The 22848-nt window shown below is 37.9% G+C and overlaps 1 protein-coding gene across 5 annotated transcripts in view; it reads right to left on the reverse strand.

Moving 5' to 3' along the window:
* ZNF608 (zinc finger protein 608) overlaps positions 1–22848 on the reverse strand; it is a 90232-nt gene that overhangs the window by 36127 nt on the left and 31257 nt on the right. For all 5 annotated transcript variants that reach the window (XM_071801955.1, XM_071801954.1, XM_065861130.2 and 2 more), the window contains exon 3: positions 11135–11390. In XM_071801955.1, the coding sequence (XP_071658056.1) occupies positions 11135–11390 (256 nt within the window). The remainder of the gene's footprint in view (positions 1–11134; positions 11391–22848) is intronic.

Raw genomic sequence — 22848 nt, forward strand, 5'->3', positions numbered from 1 at the left:
AAACCAAGATCTTTCACTCTCGTCTTAAGTAGTCCTCCACTCTGGAAAGAATGGGGCCTCGCTGGGGTTTCAAAAAATTGGTGAAGCTGAAAAAGCTCAGAAGTTGGCTACCACTGGGTAAAGAATTGGCTGGATGGCTGGGCCCAAAGAGTGGTGGTGAATGCAGTTAAATCCAGTTGGCAGCTAGTCACAAGCGCTGTTCCCCAGGGCTCAGTATTGGAGCAAGTTCTGTTCATTTAACAAAAATCTAGACAATGGGATCACGTACGCCCTCAGTAAGTTTGCAGATGACACCCAAGTTGGGTGGGAGTGTTAATCCACTTGAGGGAAGGAAGGCTCTACAGCAGAATCTGGATAGGCTGGATCGATGGGCTCATGCCAAGTCCAACAAGGCCAAGTTCAACGAGGCCAAGTGTTGGGCCCTGCACTTGGGTCACGACAACCCCATGCAACACTACAGGCTCAGGGAAGAGTGGCTGGGAAGCTGCCCAGTGGAAAAGGACACGGTTGTGCTGAGTATGAGCCAGCAATATGCCCAGGTGGCCAAAATGCTAAGGGGATCCTTGCTAGTATCAGAAATAGTGTGACCAGCAGGACTAGGGCAGTGATTGTCCCACTCTACTGGGTGCTGGTGAGGCCCCACCTCGAATACTATGTTCAGTTTTGTGTCCTTCACTACAAGAAAGACATCGAGGTGCTAGAGAGAGTTCAGAAAAGGGCAATGAAGCTGGTGAAGTGTGTGGAGCACAAGTCCGATGGGGAGTGGCTGAGGGAACTGGGGCTGTTTAGCCTGGAGAAAAGGAGGCTGAGGAGAGACCTTATCGCTCTCTACAACTACCTGAAAGAAGGTTGTAGCATGGAGGGTGTTGGTCTCTTCTTCCCAAGGATCAAGTGATAGTTTGAGCAGGAATGGCCTCAAGTTACACTGGGGAGATGTAGATTGGATATTAGGAAAATCTTCACAGAAAGGGTTGTTGGGCACTGGAACAGGCTGCCCAGGGAAGTGGTGGAGTCGCCATCCCTGGATGTGTTTCAAAGACACATAGATGTGGTGCTTAGGGACACTGTTTAGTGGTGGACTTGGCAGTGTTAGTTTTACAGCTAGATTCTATGATCTTAAAAGTCTTTTCCGACCTAAAAAATTCTACAATTCCAACTAAACTATACTCCTACTTACAAGTCACACTGGTCTGACATCCTTAAAAATACTGAATTTTTAGTTTTTATAAGACTACTAAGGAAAACTTGTTCTTTCCTTTATATAACAGTAGAAAATTGAAAGGCTTTTTTAAGTGTCTGGAGACTGTGCTGAAAGGTCATTCTCTCTTTCAGAATTCAACAAAAATTACCTCATTTTCCTTAAGTAATGAACATAAGTAGCTTCCACTGGCCTTAGTTCAGAGTGTAGCACCTCTAAATACAGGTCTTTAGCTGGGAATTGTTCAAAGCCAGGAACAATTGTGGGTTTTAATTGTTCAGGCTTGTAACCAGCCATATTTCTTCCTCTACAGCTAAATGAAGTCCATCAATAGCCAGGTGTTCTTCTGCATGAAACTGGCTTGGAGGCAGACTAACTTGCACTAGCTTCATTGCCACCAGTAGTGGTTTGAACAAAATTTCTCAAGAAGCAAATATTAATACATTGCAAGACTTTCTCAGAAACCACAGAAGTCGTAACTTCCAGGACTTCAATAAAGTTGTAGAGAATAACCGAAAAAAGCCTTTTTTTCTTTTTAAATCCATAACACACATTAGAAGTAATACTCTGCTAGAGGTTGACATCAGCTTATCTCTTCCCTAATGAAAACAGATCCTTCACTGAAACCTGAGACTCTTCTCTTTCTAAAATCTCCCAACCAGAGGGGGTCACATCGCCTCAGGCTTTAAAGAATCCACAAAAGCCAGCTCTATAGGAATGCAAGGTTAAGAAGTACAGGTTCAGTCGCTGTAGGGGAAAGTAAACAGGCAGTAAAATGTAATCACTTGTTTCAGCCTACTTAAATGTAGAAGTTTCAAGTGACTGCGGGGTGGATGGGGGGGAAACAACAAACACCACCTTTAGATTAATTGAAGATTGATCTGGAACTGCTCCTTGCTTGAAACCAATTTTCCACAGTTCTTGTTCTTAGTGTTAGGGACCAGCTGCAGAATTGCAATCTACTGACAACTACCTTAGTTCGATTTTATTAATGGAATCTTCATCCTATTGAGTACATCACTAGAGAAAAAGCAAATGGTTGGATCTGCCTGTTAACACTCATATAGAAACAATACCAAAACTCAAACAATACCAAAACCACTTAAATACACTAAAATATCACCTCAAGCAAAGTTCTGGTAAATTTCCACACTAAGCTTAGCAAGTAACTGACATCTACTAAAACAAAGTACAGGAAAAGAACGCTTTTGTTAAATATTCTCCTTTATTCTGATTAAACCTTTAACAAGGGTAGTATATCCTGCCCTTACAAATTACATCTATGGCCTTAGCTATATCCCCTTAAAAATCATTTGAGATCCAAACGTGCAGCTAGTGAACACAAACTAGTGTTGTCATGGACATAAAGTGTGCCTGTTTTAGTTGACAATCCTTAAACAAACAAATAGGTGAAAACAATTATTTAAAAAAAAAAAGGCAAAGTGCTCTAATAAAGGACTTTTTTTTTTAAATCCCAAATGCTGGTGTTGGTTTGTTTTTGGTTTTTTTTCCCCTAACTCTCATGACATTTGGGGATATAAAATTGATGAACGTCAATTATAGTTTCCATTGCAACACTAGCTTTAATAAATTTAGACCAAGTTTTTCAGTCTAAATCAAGAAAGCAATTCCCTTGACCTTTTCTTTTTGATATGCTTTGTCTTCACCCTCAGCCTCTACCTTTCCTGTCTCCTCCTTTTAGAACAAAAATATAAGATGTAATCTTTTAGTAACCCTGAAGACCATGTTCAAAATTTAAATGGAGGTTTTCCTTCTGTTTTTTGGATTGCGTCTTGTCAGCAACAGTTCCAGACTAGTGACTAGATCCTACCACATCAGTAATAACTGGAAAGACTTATGAGTATGCCCCCAGGGTGAAAAAAGTAAGTTTCCACTGATTCTAAAAAATGAAAAGCTGGATGTTAGGCCATCCATTGATCTTATACAGGCAAGTTAGTCCCAATGCCAAAAGCAGCTTTTCACTACATAGCCTGAAATGCAGAAAAAAATATTATTGAGATTTATCTGTATTAGTGAAAACATATAGTAGTCCAGCAATAAAGAGAATCTCTCATTCACCACTGCAAAAGATCAGCAGTACTTAGGAGTGTAACAAAATGGGAAGACCATAGCTTGTCCTAACTAAATAAACTGTGTACAAAATTAGACTGACTGTGAGAACATCCTTTAAACAAATGTTTTAATCCTTTAACTAAACCAGTTAAAGACACCATTTCAGTTGTGCTTTCATTCCTTACTCCAGTGGCATTTTTTAGTAAGAAAACACTTGCACGCATACACACTTGCTTCATTAGCAGTCATCTCTCCCCCCTGCTATCTACAAATCCAAACACCACATGTTGCAAGTATTTTCTGCTGGAACAGTCTCACTTCTATGCAATCTGCTGCTATTGAGATTTTGCTTTTGAGCAGTAAATGCTCAAAACTGTTTCTTTTCTCCTTCAGTGTTCATAACCTCACTGCTTGAGCAGGCTCAGTTTCACATTCAAATAGCTCCAAGCAAATGTTTCCAATCTCAATTATCCTCCTTCCTTTTTCTGTGCACGCTCCCTGCCCCCATATGCTTGTTTGTAAAAGGGATAATTTTCTATGTATGTACAAGAGCGCAGGGAGTCTTCCTCTGTAGCAGTCTGGAAATATACAGTTTTTTAAGTAATGTCTGGAATTTGTTAAGTTTTTTCGTTCTCTGCTTTGAGTTAAACCAAGAGAGTTGGACCCTGTCTTCTCACTGAGCTGTAAAATACAGCATTAGCCAGGTCCCTTAAGATATGCTGGCCATTACTACCATGGCTACATAAGACACTTGAGATACTTTTGGTCTGTTATTGCAGCTGTATTGTGGCTGTGCTCTGCTTAGCATTACATCTGTACTCGTAAGAATGATGCAACAAGACAAGCACTCAGCAGTAAACAAACCACGCATCCCTCCATGCAACAGGGATGTAGAGCCTCTCTAAACAAAGTTGTAGGACTAGCACTAGTTAGACCCTGTGGTGTGTGTATGTTTAAGGAGGAATGCTGTAATTTAAATACCAAATTTAACATTTAACAGCACCTTTACACAAATTTCCTCATTGCTTTTCTTCCAGTGGTGGTCTGCAATCTTCAAAAAACTTCTGAAGTAGTGGTGTTGAGAAGGAACAGAAGGGGTGATGAACTAGCTTAACTTCCCAGTTGCATTAAGAAAGCCTGGAAATGAGCAGTGATTCTGTTTTCACATGATTTTTTTCTTTTTTTTTTTCTGCTACAGATCTTCATTAATCTGTGATGCTTCTCATCACCTATACAAACAGCTTGAAACTTAACTTACTGTTTAAATTAATAGCTAAATGAATATTTCTGAAAAAGAAGTGCTTTGTAAAAGCATCAGAATTAAACTTGAGATCAAAATATATCCCATCTGACATACAGCTTTGCCAGCAGGGAAGATCCATAACTTATTTTGCATTTCTCCTTCACTGAGAAGGTCTGTGCTGACATAATTTATCTACTGTTTGCTGTGCACAAAGAGCCTGCAAAGCTTTGGTTATCGTAGCCCAGCTGATTCATGGCAACTCATCAAAACCACATCAACTCAACCATGTACACTTGGTTCATAACAGCCAGTCCCAATGGTTCAAAACTATTTTAAGGGGCTTCTGTGGATACACAGGGGTTTGGCTATAAAAACTACTATTTGCTTCATTTATTTTAGATTAAAACAGTATCAAATAGACTACAAGTAGTTGTCTACCTGGGAAATTGAAGGTTGCGTATGACAGTGTCTTATAAGGAGTGGCTGAGAGATCTGGGGCTGTTCAGCCTGGAGAAGGCTGAGGGGAGACCTTCTTGCTGTCTACAACTAGCTGCAAAGAGGTTGTAGCATGGAGGGTGTTGGTCTCTCCTCCCAAGCAGCAAGTAACAGGACAAGAGAAAATGACCTCAAATTGTGTCAGGGAAGGTTTAGACTGGATATTAGGAAAAAATTCTTCACAAAAAGGGTTGTCAGGCATTGGAACAGGCTGCCCAGGAAAGCAGTTGAGTCAGCAACCCTGGAGGTGTTTAAAAGATACGTAAATGTGGTGCTTAGTGACATGGTTTAGTGGTGGATTTGGCAGTGTTAGGTTTACGGTTAGAACTGATGAACTTCAAGGTCTTTTCCAACCTAAACAGTTCCTTTTTTGGTTCTCTCAGCACAAATGTTTTGTGTTATAGCAATAAAATATATCAATATTAAATTACTGCCATACTGGCTTTGACCAAGCAGTCCAGCTAGCTCACTCCTTGCCTCTAACACTGGCCAGCACTGTATATTTGTATTGGATTTGTGTGGCAAGGTTTTGGTATTGGGAGGGCTCCAGGGGTGGCTTCTGTGAGAAGCTGCCAGAAGCTTCTTTCAGTGTCCAATGGAGCCAATGCCAGCTGGCTCCAAGATGGACCTGCCATTGGGTCAAGCCCATCTGCAAATGTGGTAGCACCTTGGGGATAACGTATTTAAGAAGCGGCAACAATCCTGTGCAACTGCAGCCAGAGAAGAGAATATGCAAGAGGAACAACTCTGCAGACACCCAGGTGAGAGAAGAAGGAGGGGCAGGAGGTGCTCCAGGTGCCAGAGCAGAGATTCCCCTGCAACCCATGCTGCAGCGCATGGTGAGGCCAGCTGCCCAAAACTCACAGACATTATCATGCAGGCTTCCAGTTGTGAGATACAGCCCATTTCTCTTTTTTGCTACTAGTTTCTATGTAACACACACTAGACATTAGACTCTAAGTGCCTTAGACAATACAATGAGAGAGCGTATAATGAGCCACGTATCTCAGGCCTCTTGAAATCCATTGATTTACTGAGTCTGAGATCACAGACAGTAGAAAGAGGAAAAAAGAAACATAACATCTCAAAATGTAAACATGTTTATAAGCTTTTTCTGGACAGATGACATTTTTATTTTGGCTAACATTCATTCTGGTCAGCAGATGACTCGTCACAGTAGAGAATAGCTGGATTTTAGGTGTTCTGTTAATGCACCTAGCAAAAAAACCCTATCTTCTCCATGAACCACTTCTCTGTAACATGGACATAACAAAGCTTGATTTTTGAACAGTGGACATCTTTATGCTTCTCTCCTATGAAAATACCCATTTCAATTCTGAACTGAATGTGACGGTTAAGAATACCAAACCACTGCTTCCTGTATCCAGCAAGTCAATGGTCTACATCACACAGAAAGGACAGAATATAAATGGACCCCATCTGAAAGCTTACCTGTTTTTTTACAAATGTATTGCTTTGTTTAATAAAGGATATTACCTCTCTCTATACGCCTTGCCTCAGCTCAAGACAACAGTGTGATTTAATCATGTCTATCTGAATTTCTATTAATTATTTTAAGGTTACTTGATAAAAGAGATTTTTTAAAAAATATCTAATTTTTGCATGCGTTTATTTACATATTTGATATGGCTTTCAACATTAAAAGTTTCATTGTTTCATCATGCCTTTGTATTTGTGAAAGTAGGAAAATGTGGTTGTTAAACCACAAAAATTGCTAAGTGGACTCAGAGTCAGACTACCTCTCATTCTTCTATTTCTATAGACAAGTCACCCTCTTACTTATACAAGCATGTGCAAACACTTCTACAACCAAGGACATTTAAAACAGACTGTTATTTTAAAATAGTTTTTGCAAAACAACAGTTAGTAAGGCAGGCAGGAATCCGTGCCAGCTCTGTGCAAAGATATGTTTTCAAAACAATATCTATGCACATGAGTTGCATATGTGGCAGGCTGGGAAACCAATACACAACGAATACCAGCATGCCTCTTTGTCATCTAAGCATTCTCCTTTCTACTAAAAATTTCTGCAAAATAGTGTCAGAGCTGATGCTAGGATAAATTTGGAATACCCTGGAGATGATCCCATCAGATTTCTGAGGCCCAGCAGATTCCTATTTCTTACATTTGACAACTAGTCTCAAGTTATGAAAACCAAGAAGCTAACATGGATAAGAGGACACTAAAAAATACAACTTATTGCCCCATTATTAATTACTGAACAACAACAGTTTGTACCCAAACTGCACAAAGAATGTCAGTGCAACAATGCAAGAGCCCTAATACCATGTGTAGGCAGCTTCTTCTGCACCCAAAGGCAGCAAGGTGATGGATGGCTGTCTTCTACATAGTTTTCAGGCAAACAGGACTTCATCGGAACTATTGCTTCCCACATCTGAAGGCAGACTAGATGCAGAACCAAAAATATTACATGACCCAGAGCAACTGTGTATGAAAAACCAAACAAAAAAGCAAGCTCTAAGTGATTTAGAAAGTTGGTTGGTGGTTTCCCTTTTTTTCTGAGTCATTTTTATTTCCTCCAGGCAGGACGAAACAATTACTGCTCCTTTCAAAAGTGTTTACCCAGAAGATAATTACACAATTTAGCCAAGTACCTAATTCTAGATAAACCTTACTACTCAGTATAGAAATACAGATTTTCAGCAGCTGGTTCCCAGAGTGTCAGAAGCACCAACCAAACAAAAAATACACTCTAATAACACTAACAGCTGCTTTTTGTGAAGGACTTCCACTGTTACTGGATGGTAGTTTCTGGGGTCAAATACCTGCATCAGCTGCCAACTTTAAGGATGACTTGCCCATAACCATTTCTCATTCCACTACTACAGATCCTTCAATATTCTTTTCTACAGCCACTAACACCACTGTGGACACATTATCGAGTCATATCCAAACAAGGTCATTATGCAGATCTAAATGCCTACAGTGTACATATGTAGAAAGTAAACACTACACAACTTAGTACAACTGAGAAATGGCCATGTGATAACCATCAGTTTCCATCAATTGTGTGAGTAACCAGCTATGGCTAGTTACAAAGCCCTGTAATAAAATGTGACAGACTTCAGATGCCAGCTTCCCCGTACATGTTTTAAAATCAAAACACTCTGGAAAAAACAGTAAGATTTATTAAATCTGCTGATCAAGTCAACTGAATAGATTGGCATGGAATAAATTAAAAGAGCTGTAGTAACAATGCACTTTTTGATCTGCCACAGTTCTGTCTGAAATCCAGTACTGCTTTTTTCCCTCCTTTGGAGAGATTATCTTGAAACTATGACTAATAAAACCAAACATCATCCATTTTCTGACCTTGGAGAACAAATGCAACAGATTGTGACAATTTGTTTAACATTCCTAAATGAAAACCGGTTATTTCAGATACCAAAAACCTTGAAAACATGAATTCTCAAGTATACGTGTTTTCCTCTATAAAGCATGTATTACATTTAATAATGAGTTCTACATAAACTATCTGATTTCACCTTTCTCTACTCACTCTGCTATTCTTATGGTAATAACTATGATCACCACATCCTTTCTGTATTTGCATTCCCACAGCTAGTTTCTGCAGCAAATGGAAGCTGCTCAGCAGCACATTTGATTCATACTTCCCACGTGCCATAGAATATGCAGACATCCTACAAGCCTATTCTAATCACCTCACAAGTCATCTGGCTAGATCAGATACAAAATAATTCAAACATCTCAAAACACAAACCAATGTAAGAAATTTTCATACTTTGGCTTCTTAGGAATGTTTTACGTTAAAAAGCTATCAGATACATAGACAACTAGATAGATCCCAGTTTGCTTGTATGTTTTTGTTAGGTTTTGGAAATTCATGAAGGGACTGAATATGAAAGAAACATATGGCTATCACAAAATACATTTGTATTTCAGTTGGTCATTTTGAACATCAAGATGGTTTTAGATGTCACCAATTACAAAGATTTCAGTATTACAGTATTCTGGATTTACACCAATTTAGGAAAGGTCATGTTCTGGTCTAATTAAAGTCAAAATCATAACTGGAGAAAATCAGTATTTTCTAATCTTCCTTCTGTTAAAGATGAATTATGAAGACCCATCTGCACCCTGTTTTCTACAATTTGGCAGAAACACAAGCTGTTATATAGCTGCTTTCACGAACACATCACAAAATTTGAAACCAGCTATATATATACACCTCAAACATCAAAACTTAATAAAAATGCAAAAATGATCATTAGGAACTCATTTTTCATAATACAGTGTTGATTGTGAACACTAGAAAAAAGAGTACATTTTTTATCATTTTCTTCAGTCAGCAGAGTCTGAAACAGTAAAACACAAAGAACACAGTACAAACCATAGCACATGAAATCATATCAATTATCTTCAGTCTCTTAATCTACATTCTAGCTATATTTCTAGAGGATTTTAAAATCCCATTTTATCTGTTATTGTAGTCACTCATAGATGTAGTGTCAACAAGCAGTATTTGTAAAGCTGTGAAAACGGGCACTTTCAAAACCATTTCAATCAAACATGCTGCCACTGAACTCTGAGTTGTTTCAGAAAATTGTTTTAGACAGACTGGGAAAAGGTTAAGGGAGTTAATTTCTATTAAATAACGAGAATCTGGTAAGTGGAATGTCATCCTGAACAGAATGCAATTTTTTCAATACTTCATTTCTGGTGACAAACCTTCAACGAGGCAAGCTTCTTAAATTCAGTGGAGGTCAGAAGTTTAGTTTATTCAGCAAGAATAACACTATTAACAACTACTGCTCTTTCATGTCAACACAGTTAACGCCCACACGTTGCAACTCTGGTTAATACAGTCAAGGAAGACTGGAGCTGCTAAGGGCAGTCATCTCTGCAGGGGTGTTTTAAAACAGAATTTATACTCTGTTTTAAAAACAATCTAAAAGGATCAATCTACCTTATGAATCTGCTGTAGGCATACACAGAGAGAAAGATGGATGGATGAAAGCATATAAAAGCAAGTAAATCTGACTCTATTGATTTTTGAGAGGACAGTGTAGAGCACTTTGGTGAGGTCTTATATATCACTGCAAAGGACCAAATGCTGTTGTTCATATGTCTGAAGGATATCAGGATTTATCATGCAGCAATGTACTGCTGTATTTTTTCATTACATCCTTCTGCAAATAATCTTTTTTTCAATGTTGAGGGAGGTAGATCACTAAAAATTAAATAATCCTCAAAACAAACATAAGAACAATCACAGGAAGACTCTCAAGCAGCTATAAGTGGAGAAACCCACTATTATTAACCCAAAAATTGCGGAAGTTTAGTGTACACAAGCAGTATTTTTAAGAGCAAAAGGAGAAAGCTGCTATTTTAATAGTGAGCTTTTGAAAACCAAAATGGCAAAATTTGCATATCACAGCATAGTCCTCTTCCTACTTACTTTGTTCTAAATCATAGCAAATAACGTTCAGTATTCCCCAAAGCTCTCCAGGACTCCTACTTGGCGAAATGCCTTGAAAGGATATTAACAAAATTGCTCTGGTTCAAACAGCACTTCACCAGACAATACACTCTTCTCCGAGCAAGAACAGCTTACTCTTAAAGCATGTTTCAAATAACCAAAAAGCAAACAATAATCACATCAAATTGAATTTCTGCGAGGATCTCTGGGGTTTCTGTTGTTACATAATCGTGGCATTTTTTTATCATAGTGTCTGAATTCCAAAATATTCAACTAAGTTCTACTTATATATCCACTCCCATCACATATACCCCTTCATGACGTACATTTAAATCTATGTTATTCTGTTAAAGATTTCTTCATATGCTTTTCTCAATATTGCAAAAGAAAACAACTCTGTTGTTAGCCGATGCTACCTGGGTAGCTCATTTGGAAAATGCAGTTGCTTAAATAATAAAAAAACCCCTGCTATTTGTTTTTAAAATAAAAACTCACTAACTGAGCTATAGAGCTGTGACTGCCATTGTACAAAACGGTGTCCCAACAGACTAGCTGGCCGCTAGTTAGCACCCAGGCAGATACAGCAAAACCTCCTCCTCATTAACGTATCTTACAGACAAACCTAGTGGAAAAAACAATTTACCTTCTTCAGTTTCATGCCACACAATTCCTTCCAAGTTCACGCTGGTCCCAGGCTCACAGGGTCCAAGGCATTCGGGTTCTGTTACTACTCCAACCTCGCAAGTATTTACACCCACTGAACGAGTCCGTACCAAAAGCTGCTCGACTGGTGCTGCAATATTGGATGAAGATGGGGAAAAGTAGGAAGGCAGAATCTGAGGTGTGATACTGCTGGAAATCGGAGGTGGAGGTGCAGGCACTGTAAACAGGGGATCAACCTGAAAACAACAGACAAACTTACTATAATGGTGTTGTGAGATTTAAAGAAAAATTAAGAAAAAAAAAAAAAGAAAGCCCAGTTTGCTGAAATTGCATTTGTGTATGCAGGGATTTGGTGTATCACGGTAATTTCAGTCTTACGAGTTTAATTTTTTTGACATCAGCCCAAACACTGCACATGAAAAATTAAGTACTAAAATATCTATCACGCTAAACAAGGCAAATTGCTAAGTTTCTACAAGACTATTCCCCATTGTCATAGACTGCTACTATGAAATAACAATAAATTTTCACAACAAGGATTAAGGCCACTTTTTTCTTGGTGTTGACAGAGACTGATTCATGTATGAAAATTAATTTTGCAAACTGGGAACTGCATTTTCTATTTAAACATCTATAAAAACAGTACAAAGACATATAAATGCCATTTTATCACGTGCATCACAGAGAAATTAGCACTTGGAACAATTCTAAAATCCATATGGCATCAAATACAATCTTTTGTCATCCAATAATTTAGAATACATTATGATCACCCACCTAACAGCTTACAGATAACATTTCCATTTTTCTACTTGAAGTAACACATGAGGACTTCTACAGCAATGAATCCAAACGATCTAATTTCTCAGGGTTTCCAAAATGCATATTTGGAAGAATACGACTCGCCAGATAATCAGTCTGTACACAGACAATACACACAGAGACAATATCTGTACATGAACTGAAGAAGTTATCTTTCCCATATGACTTCAAGTATACCCAGTAGCAGATTTTCTGTCTACAAATTTGGCCTGAGGGTTCTCAGTATTCTGCAGTGGCCACAAAGCCCTTTGTTACATAAAAGATAACTAAATGATGATATGAGTGTGCTCAAACAGCAAAACCACATAAAATTCATATTTATTTGGCCCACTGGATAATAGATATAACACCAAGAACCCATCCTTCAATCCAATTATTTTCTTAAAATGGCTGCTTTCTAGCTGCTTTCAAGTAGATCACCAAATGTCTTTAAGTCGATACTGTTTTTAATTTTGGACCCCATAAGAACACTCAACAGAAAAAGACATGACTCACTGTACATTGTCATTTAGGTTTCACTCAAATTTATCTTAATGTAGATCAAAGTTAGTTTTTGCTTTCTTTTAAAGCCAAGTTGGCAAACAGGGATACAAAGAGAAGAGGGACTAAAGAGTATTATCTTTGTATTATATATCCTCTGTATCACAGATCATCTCACACCATCACATGGCCATTTTTCATAATGAGAAAATAAAATTGAGATCTAAAATTAAAAATAACTTCTTAAAAATTATAACAATTGTTACATTTGGCCTTTGTAAGAGTTCTTTTGCTTTGAGCATCATTCATACCTACAAACTGAGAGCCAACACTTTTAATCATGCATACAAGCCTTAAGTGTGTTAAACAGTTAACAAAAATGTTTTGTGTGATCTTTGTATGACCAGCCTGGATTCTGATCTCAGTCATACTAGAACTAGAGAGAAGAGAGTAGAGACCTACAACCACATTCTTCTCCAAACTCTTCCTCATTTCGGGGGGGGTGTTCTTTTTATTTAGGACTAAAATAATATTCAGGTTAGAGACAGAACAAAGTGGGAGAAAAAAAAAAAAGGCAAAACAATACTGAGTAAAGATGAGTTCCTGCGGCATAAAAACTATGCAGTCAAGCAACGATATTTTTATTATTTTCTTTATGCCATCACAATTGCATAGCTCAAGCCCATGCAAGAATGCTTTGCAGAACAGACTTCAATGCACACAAGCAAGTCAAATATCAACTGACCCTCAAGAGCTGCGTAACAGAAAACCATAATCATGTATGCTCAGTACAGGGGGACACTGATTCTAAGCTACACAGACCCTGGCTGGCTGATGCTGAGTGGGGGCAAACAGTTGGATGCCTGTGTAATGGGACTCATAGTGAAATGGGATCGTGTACCCCATGTCAGAGGAGTTTTTAATGCATCTTACTTCAAGCCAGAAGAAATCCAGGATTCGTAACTGGCACATAAATGGAGTCCAGTGCTTAGGAAACACTAAGCCGCATCCCTGTTTGACAGTTTACATGGTGTTTTGCAAAGCCGTGCAAAACCTCCCACTACACATGCAACACAATTCTTTCATAAAACATATTCATCACAAACCCTGAGAAAAAACCCAAAATGTTTGCTATTATCATACTAAACTACCCAATGTTTTAAGTGAATGTGGACCAAACTGGCAGATGTGTCTTCCATTTTCTAAGTATTATAAACAGTGAGAGGGAGCTAAAAAAAGCACAGATCTGACACTGTACCCAACTAAGTTCTTTGTTACAAATATTTGTACTCAGCTCTGGCTTATTTAGACCTACTAATAAATGTTCATTTTTTCCACTAGGAACACTCACACAGGGTAAGACCAAAGAGTGGTTACTGCAATAAAAGAGGCTGTGAAATAAAACACTATGCCTTTGGTTGAGAATTAAATAGACATTCATCATCCCTGAGTTTCATGTTCGTTGCACAAATATGACCTTACTCATAAGAAAAAAGATGCTGAGCTTAAGTATTACCCCAGTTTTCCATGTTTTAAAGTTATCCCATCTTGTCTGATAATCATAATGTCAACACAGCGAAGTGGTGGCTCTTAGCGATCATTGTGGTGATACAATTGTTTTCATTAATTCTCCAAAGGGCACTGATGTAAGCTATTAGAGGCAAAGAGAGGCAGGAAGGCTGCCATCTCCAGTGGAAAAAAGGCACATAAGACTAACATCTGGTGGTGGCAGTCTGTCAAACTGAGGAAAGTTAATGTCAAGAACAGATGCTCTGCAGTTTCTCACTGTTATTTTTGCATGATTATTCCCAGGTGTTGGCGCATACTAAGCAGTAGCCTTGCTGTTTATCACACGAGAGATTCCAATATGAGAATGAAAATCTAAATCTGAGGAAGGTTATTTAAATAGATGCTCTCTTTATACACATTATCAAAGGGCTTCAAAAAGAGACAGAAATATTCAAGCAATATTTTCTTAATTCACCTAATTCCAAGAGCTTTTGAGAGCTGATTAGTGACAAAGGCTACAAAGCTAGAGTGTTATTCATGGCAGCTTTCCACTGGCAAGTATTTGATTGTATCAGAGCTATGGCTCTCAGTAGTAGAAAGCTCACAGAAAATGAAGGATGCCTGCCAAGCAATGTAGTCAATGATCCATGGAGCTCCACTATCTGAACATGACCAAAAAGAAAATATTTTGGTGTCTGTGTAACATTAGTCAGTATACCTAAGAGGGTATGGAAGAGAGAGGAAATACCATCCTAACCAGAAACAGGCAAGACTTTCTAATAAACAAGGCTCTCCTTCAGTTACTTAGGCACTTGACATGCTGGAATTATGTTCTGCTCATCAAAACCCATTTTTCTGATGCAGTGTAAGCATCAGAAGCATTCTGTGTGAAGACTAACATTATGTGTCCTTTGTACACAATTTCCTGGCAATCAGGGGAGAAATTCCAGTGTGTAATGCCAAGTCCACAGACGAAAGTATACAGATCTGAGGGGATTTCCCAGATGAGAGAGAGCCCAATATCATACTAGTGCCATAAGCCATATCATATTCCCATTCCTGCAGGAATGGGAGAATTTTAAGCCTTTATGAGACAGAGTATCTCTTATGTACTCCTGTGGAAAACTCACCTGAATGAAAGTGAGATACTAGGAATACCTATATCCGTATTTGACATGCTACTAATCTGACAGAAGCAGATTTACAGTAGTATTCAAAATAAAATCACTTTTCACAGACATTTAAATGGATAATTTTGATCATATTATCAAGTGGAAGTCTTCTGTATCTATGTATTCCATTCATTTCAACTTTGAAAACGTTCAGAAAATCTGTATGTTAAGTGTGAAATGTTTCTGTCATAAATCACAAAATGCAAACTAGAAAATAGCTGCCATGCAGCCAGGCCACGTGATGTGACCCATCGAAGAATGCCACCACATGCATAATCATGAATGTATGTGTAGTTCCACCTCATTAATGAAGGTATATCTTTGAAGATATATCTCATTTATGACATAGTCTACCAACTTGAGATTGAACAGGGTCATACACTACTGTAGTGTCATCCATGAGCTGATTTTGAAATCTACAAACCAAAAGCCATTTAATTCATATACAAATATACAGCTAGGAGAAAGGCAGGGGCAGGTTTAAGCTCAGGATGAGCCCTCATGAGAGGGCACTGTTGTTTTAAACTGAGAAAAAAATCTACTGTAAGCATACCCAGTGGGAACGTCTGCACTAGTAGAAAGAAAATGTGGAAAGATCCAAACCCTACTATGGGGTGTGCCTAAAAAGCTAAGGCTGACCTTTTGCAAAACTAAATCCTCCCTTAAAAAATACACCAACATAAAGGCTGAAAGGAAAAAGAAACCTCCAACCTTGAAAATTACATTGACAAGTTCTTCAGAGTCATGAATTAATACTTCACAGAATCACTATGGCTGAAATGAAAAACAGGAAATAAAGTAATTCAGCCCTACATGGAAGCTTTGCCTTCTCCACATTGCTTTGTCTAGATCTGGAGGTGAAAGGGAGATAACTTGGGTTTTACTTGCCTCTACCTTAATTTTCTAAAGCAACAGTGACCTCAGAAGACCTCATTCTAAGATCATTCCCAGCATCATAAATCAGAATTCTAATGAAACCCATTAAACTATTTTGGAAGAAAACAAATATGGGAGAACGTGACATGGGATGACTGCATGCTCAAGAGTGTGTCCACATTTCTAGACATCTCATTGATCTTTAAATCTCTCTTGCTACAAACCTTGCTTCACAAAAATTTAAACAGCTAAAAACTAAAGCTATACCTAAATGTGCTACCACGTAACAGAAACTACCCCTATGAAGAATCTCCATTTAATCTGAAAAAAATCTCAATTTAATCTCAGTTCAGTATTTCTTGCATCTAAATTCATGTAAGAAGCCACACAGAAGCATCTGGACAACGAACTTAACTGATGTTGTATTTTCTTAAATAAAGTAGTATTAATTTTGAGATGAGAAGGATTTAATTATACATATGAAATACTGGTCATTACCTGAAGTTATTTTCTTTATTAAACCCATGCTTATTATTTTAAAAAGGCATTTTTGGCAAAAAAAAATGCTCTAAAACAAATTGTCAGAAGAAAAGGTAAGTGCCATGACAGACATGCTTAGGAAAGAAATACTACAAGAGATGGATGCAGAATGAGTTTTTCTCATGAAACAGACATATCTATTACAAGTCTTACATTCAAAATACAGGAATGTCAGCAGCACTGAAGAAGTCACTTATTTTGGTCAACTTAGTTGAGAATCACAAGAGCTTGAATATTAAAGCAGCACGAAGGAGATTCAGATTGCCTTAATTTCATCAAAATTTTAGACTTAAAAACCTATAGTCAAAAATATACTTCTATTTGAACTGAGTAACACAAGCAGCATTTACTTGGAGACTTTAAGTAACTCCTATTCTTAAAATCAACTTCTCCACTTCAATGAACTGAGTAGTTAAAGAGCATGGGGGACATAAGGAGGAAAACAAGCAAAAAGACACAATAACAGAAACTGACCTTTTTTTTCCCCAGTAAATCAGAAAATCGCTCACATCTGGAATAATTTCAATATTCTCAATATTTGTTTTCAAGAAAAAAAAATCCATTTAAAATTCTTACTATGCTACTAATCTTTTACTACAAGGAACAAAGAAAAAAATCCCACTTGTAGTCAAGATCTTCTGTGCTGCTCCTATCAGCTGCTGAACCAGCACACGCAGTTCTGTAAACTCTTAATCTTTGGCAGTTACATATTCTTTCTACATGCAGACCTCCAAAAGTCCTCACACATTATGTGACTGTACCTACAACACCTCCACTGGCATGATAATGCCACTATTTTTTTAATAAAGCATTAATGTGTAATGAAGACCATGATGAAAACTCAAAAGCTCTGAGTAGGGTCTAATGGAGAAACAATGGCGCTTGTCCTTTGTTATATCTTCTGTTATAGCTCAGATGCCTGTGATTTCCCAAAGCCATTCACCCATTTTATTGTGGGAAAGATTAGCATTTGACAGCTGTCAGTGATACCCTCCTGCCAAAGGCTGCATCTGTGTAAAACTGTATGTCAACTCCAATGTTTGGCAGTCCTGGGAGGATGCCCAGATCACCACCTGCAAATTTCTACTGAAGACATTTCTCCTCTTTCAGCTCAATAAAATTGTATTCATTGAGATAATTTTGTCCATAGGTCTCTAGAACACCTTCCTTCTTTGAAACTTGAATTTCTCCTGGTCAGCTCCTCAGTCTGCACTTCCAAACTTTTCTTCAGTCAGTCTGGGTGTTTTGCTAAGCTTTCATATAGAATAAACACTGAAATTAGCTCAAAATACCTATCCCATTTATACAAATACAGCATATTCCACAGTCAATAACGGGTTTTTTCTGAACAGTCAAGAAAAGAATTTCTCTGAACTGTTTGGGTTTAGCCAGAAATGTGTATAAGATGACCACCAGTATCAGATGGTGTCATGTGACTGAATATGGTAAAAATTGAGGCACAGCCAAGTGCTAGTTAGGTATTGCTCTATCGAGTTCTGTGACCATTTTCATTTTAAAGATGACAATCACCTCTTTTTCTTCCCAATTTTCTGCTACACTCAACCTTTCAGGGTTCTAAGCCTGAAAAAAAAAAAAAAAAAAAGTATTTGCTTATGGAAATCTCACAGCATTATTAATAAACAGTATCCTGAAGTTGCCAATCATTATTTCTAACAGGTGTGAGACCATGACCCAGCAATGAAGCTATGCTTGCTCTGTAACATATGAAGACACCAAATGACCAAGGAAAATCTTCCCACTTTTTATTGTATATAGGAAGATAATGGATCATTTAATTGCACCATGACTGAATGCATTTTACTGTTACATTTCACGTTTTCATTCTCAATGTCCAAGCAAATCATGCCACAACCCTATGATCCCCCCACAGAATTTCTCTATTAACAAAAGATGCTTTCAGTTAGTCAGCAATGTTACTGCAGTTCGGTGGAACAGCTGCTTTTTCAGTCATTCTGGAGTGCAGGGACATACAGAATCAATATAACTTTCTGAGTTTTTCCAGGAATCCGTAATGTATTATCCAGCAGCAAACAAGTCTCAGAAGATAAATTACTACTTTGCACTTCTTCGACTTCCTGAATGTCAATGGCCTATCACTAGGTTTTTGCTGCCTTTTATCCATTTGCAGACTACTCTATTTTGCAAGTGTAAAATTCCATATATTATTATTTGTGCTGTTGCTTTCTCAACTCCGTACCTTTTTTATTGAGAAAAGTCAACTAAACTATTATTTCTTTTCCAAAAGCTTGTCAAAGAACCTCTGTAATCCCTCCCAAAAAAAAAAAAAAGAACTGAGCTTCCTTGATGGTCTATCTATACCAAAAATCTTTTAGTTGCCTCACTAGATACTTATGGATGACATTTTTAGGATACCCTGAAAATCCATCATTTTACTTCATGGCTCTCTATTCATCAGAGTTTACAGACCCCTAATTTTTTAATCTAGCTAACCCTTAGGCTTCCTAAGCAAGACAAGTGGATCTTTGGTTAATTTATTCCTGTATTATTGCCCTTATTATTGTCTCCCCTTCTGGGCTTTTCAATAGTGTGTAGGATCCTGTATCAGTTAGTTTTTCTCTGTATTTCTTAGACCAACTTCATGGTATTAGCCACAGACACTACCAAGTACATGATACTGTGTTCAAATTTTATTTAAGAACAAGACAGTATTATTAATTCCAAGAATGGGACACACACATTCATGATTATTTACCACATCACTAAAGGAAACACTTCTAAAATTACCTTTCAGCTTTCCTTTTCACTGTGATAGCTCTACTGAAAAATGAGCTAAAGCATTATTATCTAGCTACCCCAGCAACTACATACTGCTGAATATCTATACTTAACAATAAAAATAAAATCTTTATTCTCAGATGCAGTTTGATGTATTTACAGTATCTTAGGGAAAGCAAATTTATCATGTCATTTTTTTCCTCACAACTATTTTTTTAACTCTAACCTTTACTCGGATGTAAATCTAGAGTAGTTCCACTGAAGCATAAGTATAGCCAAAATTTGGACTGTAGTGTTTGTTTTACCAGGGAGAACAGTAGCATTTCAAATAATTCTTCAAGAGATCTAAAAATATTCTGAAAATAATACATGTACAGTAAAGATTCTTCAGATGAAATTAATCCTTGTGAGGAAGAAACTGCTAATACCTTTTCTCTCCAAATTTTTTTGGTTTTGTCTTTTCCTAAACTGAACATGGTACTGATGCAAAGTCTCTATTAATCCTTAACAATAATACTGAAGGATTAAGCTTACAATACAAAGGCAAATACAAGAATTGCAGTCAGCAGAGGAGACCTTTCTAAATTTACCTACCTACATGCCTCAGTTCTGAAGCTGCAAAGTTTTGGTAGGGAGAAGAAACACATGTTTCGTGTTCTTCTAATTCTCTTTCATGAAAGGATCAACACTATCAGCACCAAATCATCTGATTACAGGCTACTGAACTGACAGACACATCTTGTAGTTTCTGTGGCTGAGAAGCAGGTCACCTTGAGATATCTGTTCTCATGTCTCTACCTCAAAGACATTTTTCCTTATTGATTTTGCCTTAGTACCTTGGGATCCTCATCAGCATGCTCTGCTAAGCACCCAAACACAGACAAAAGTTTATATTTGCAGAGTTGCAGTAAGTAATTATCATTCCTGTCTTGCTGTCAAAGAATGAAGGCATGCAAAGGATTTCACCCAGAAAATCCCAGACGCCATTGTTGAAACACGTCGTCTTTCAGTACTGCAATCTAACGTTTCACTTCCTCTTTTCTTAGCCTGTATCACAGACTATTTTTAGAGTGTAATCCTATGATCAACACCTGCTGTAAATGAAGCTGTCTTTCTCTTCAAATTGTCCTGGTTTCAGCCTGGGTGAAGTTAATTTTCTTCCCGGTAGTTCATATAGTGCTGTGTTTTGGATTTAGGATGAGAAGAATGTTGATAATACACTGATGTTTTAGTTGTCACCAAGCAATGTTTATGTCTAGTCAACAATTTTTCAGCGAGGAGGCTGCAGGTGCACAAGAAGCTGTGAGGGGGCAGAGACAGAACAGCTGACCCAGACTGGCCAAAGGAATATTCCATACCATATAGTGTCACATTCTGTATATAAACTGTGGGAGCTGGCCAGTGGGGCAGGGATCACTGCTCAGGGATGGGCTGGGCATTGGTCAGCAGGTGGTGCATCACTTGTTTTGTATATTACCATTTTTATTATTATTACTAATTTCTTTGCAATCCTATTAAACTGTCTTTTTGTCAACCAATTAGTTGTTTTTCCAGCTCTCTACCCCACCCCACTGCAGGACTGAGGGTGAGGAGAGAAGAGAGGGACTGAGCAGTTGTGTGATGCTTGGTTGCTGGCTGGGTTTAAACCATGACACAAATAATATAAATCAGTAGTCCAAGTGTTCCACTTCTCATGTACATACGTGTAATTCCACAGTTACCTGCACCTTCTACTCTCTCCTCTGCTTTAAGTGTATGTATCTTTTACATGCTACTCACTGCATGATGACCTTGTAACAAAGGCAAACATTTTTGTACACTTGGTAGAAATTCAATTATTTTGCTTAACTGAAATAAAGAATTAATCTAAGCTGTCATGAACTCATGAAATTACTCTGGCAGTTCTATCAAACTATATAGACATGTACAGATCCTTTGAAGAAATGATACTGCAGTTTATCAAGTGTGATTTATAAGCAACACTGATTTAGCTGGGAGATAACATTGCTGTCTAATCATTAGTAGTCAGACAACAGCCATGTGAACACATCAATTATGGGCCACTGCCAAAAGCCCTTCAGATCCCAGAGATTAACCACCAATCCTCTGTTTTACAAGCTCACATCAAAAAGAATATTAATAAGAGGAGGGGCAACGTGAAAGCTTGTCAGAGTAACTCACACACTAAAACAAGGCATTTTTCCCTCTGCTCTGCCTTGAACTGGTCCATGAAAAAAGCTGGCATCAGCTACATAGCATGATGCTGCCAATTTCTCAGAAAATGTTTTTCATTAACATATGGGAAGTTGTGAAAGGCTGCAAAAGCTCTATTTGCTGGATAAAGGCAATAACTTTTATGTGTTGCTTTCCTAAATGTATCAATTATACAATCTCAATCATTATTCAGATATTTGGAAATGAACATCCATGCACACAAATGTTTGATGGCTTTTATCTCCCTCAAAACTAGAGCTGTTTACTATTATGAACAAATTTGCTAGCTTTCAAAGCATCCATTTACTCTCTCACACCAATGACTTAGAAAAACTAAAGTAGAAATACTACCAACTCATCTTCAGGTTCATTTTGGTCTTCAAATGTGTGGAAAAAAAAATCCCACAACTCTGCCTTTCTTACTGACTTCTATGCAGGATGGCTGACTAGCTGTTTAGTCTTCTTACATATAAATGAATGGAAACAAGACCAGTTGTTCCTCCATGCAAATGTAAACATGCCTATTGAGATGGATCTCAACCAACCTGTTGCTGGCATTTTAAATGCAGCAATATTAACTGGATAGTCTTTAAGGTTGGTCCAATCATTGCCCAGTCATCAATTAACCTGCCTGGATTCTACTCAAGGGTTTAAAAGCAGAGAGGTATCTTAACAGCATGGCTGCAAACAACCTGTGTTTAATTCTGCCAATACCGTATTTAAGGGTATGTGATCTGGAACAGAGAATTTTGTTTATGGGCTCTTTCCAGAGGTACCTTTCTATCAGCTATTGCAGGTGCTGCCAGCAATTAACCTCTGAGCAAAGAGGGGCAAGAAGTAGGGACTTTTTGGACTGCACCTACTACCTCAGAGCCAATAATGTGAAAGTTACACCTTCAGGCACAGCTCCAGAATATATACACTTTGTCAGATGAGCCAGTTTAAAAGCTCCCATTTTGCCATTGTCTTCTAGACACTCCTTCCGTTCAGTTTTTTTTTTTTTTAGGTGGGATATTACACATACATATCATATTGGAGAATGGCATATTGTTATTCACACTAACACAGCTGAGGTCCATAACCACACATGGAAGGACACAAAGGCAGGAAGTTTCAAGTAGCAGATTCATATTGTAGAACTGACCCACTAGTAAACAAGTGGAGAAAAGAGACGTCAGTCCCAGACTGTTTGCTCAGGTAACCACAGCAATGTTAGCTTCCACCGCTTTACCGCTTCAGGGACATCTGTAACGGAAATTTCAACTAAGTCTTGAATCAGTCTTTGTTTTCCTACAACTGAACAGGTGGACAACATGTATCTGGC

This window comes from Patagioenas fasciata, chromosome Z (genome assembly GCF_037038585.1).
Source record: "Patagioenas fasciata isolate bPatFas1 chromosome Z, bPatFas1.hap1, whole genome shotgun sequence".
Classification (NCBI taxonomy): Eukaryota; Metazoa; Chordata; class Aves; order Columbiformes; family Columbidae; genus Patagioenas; species Patagioenas fasciata.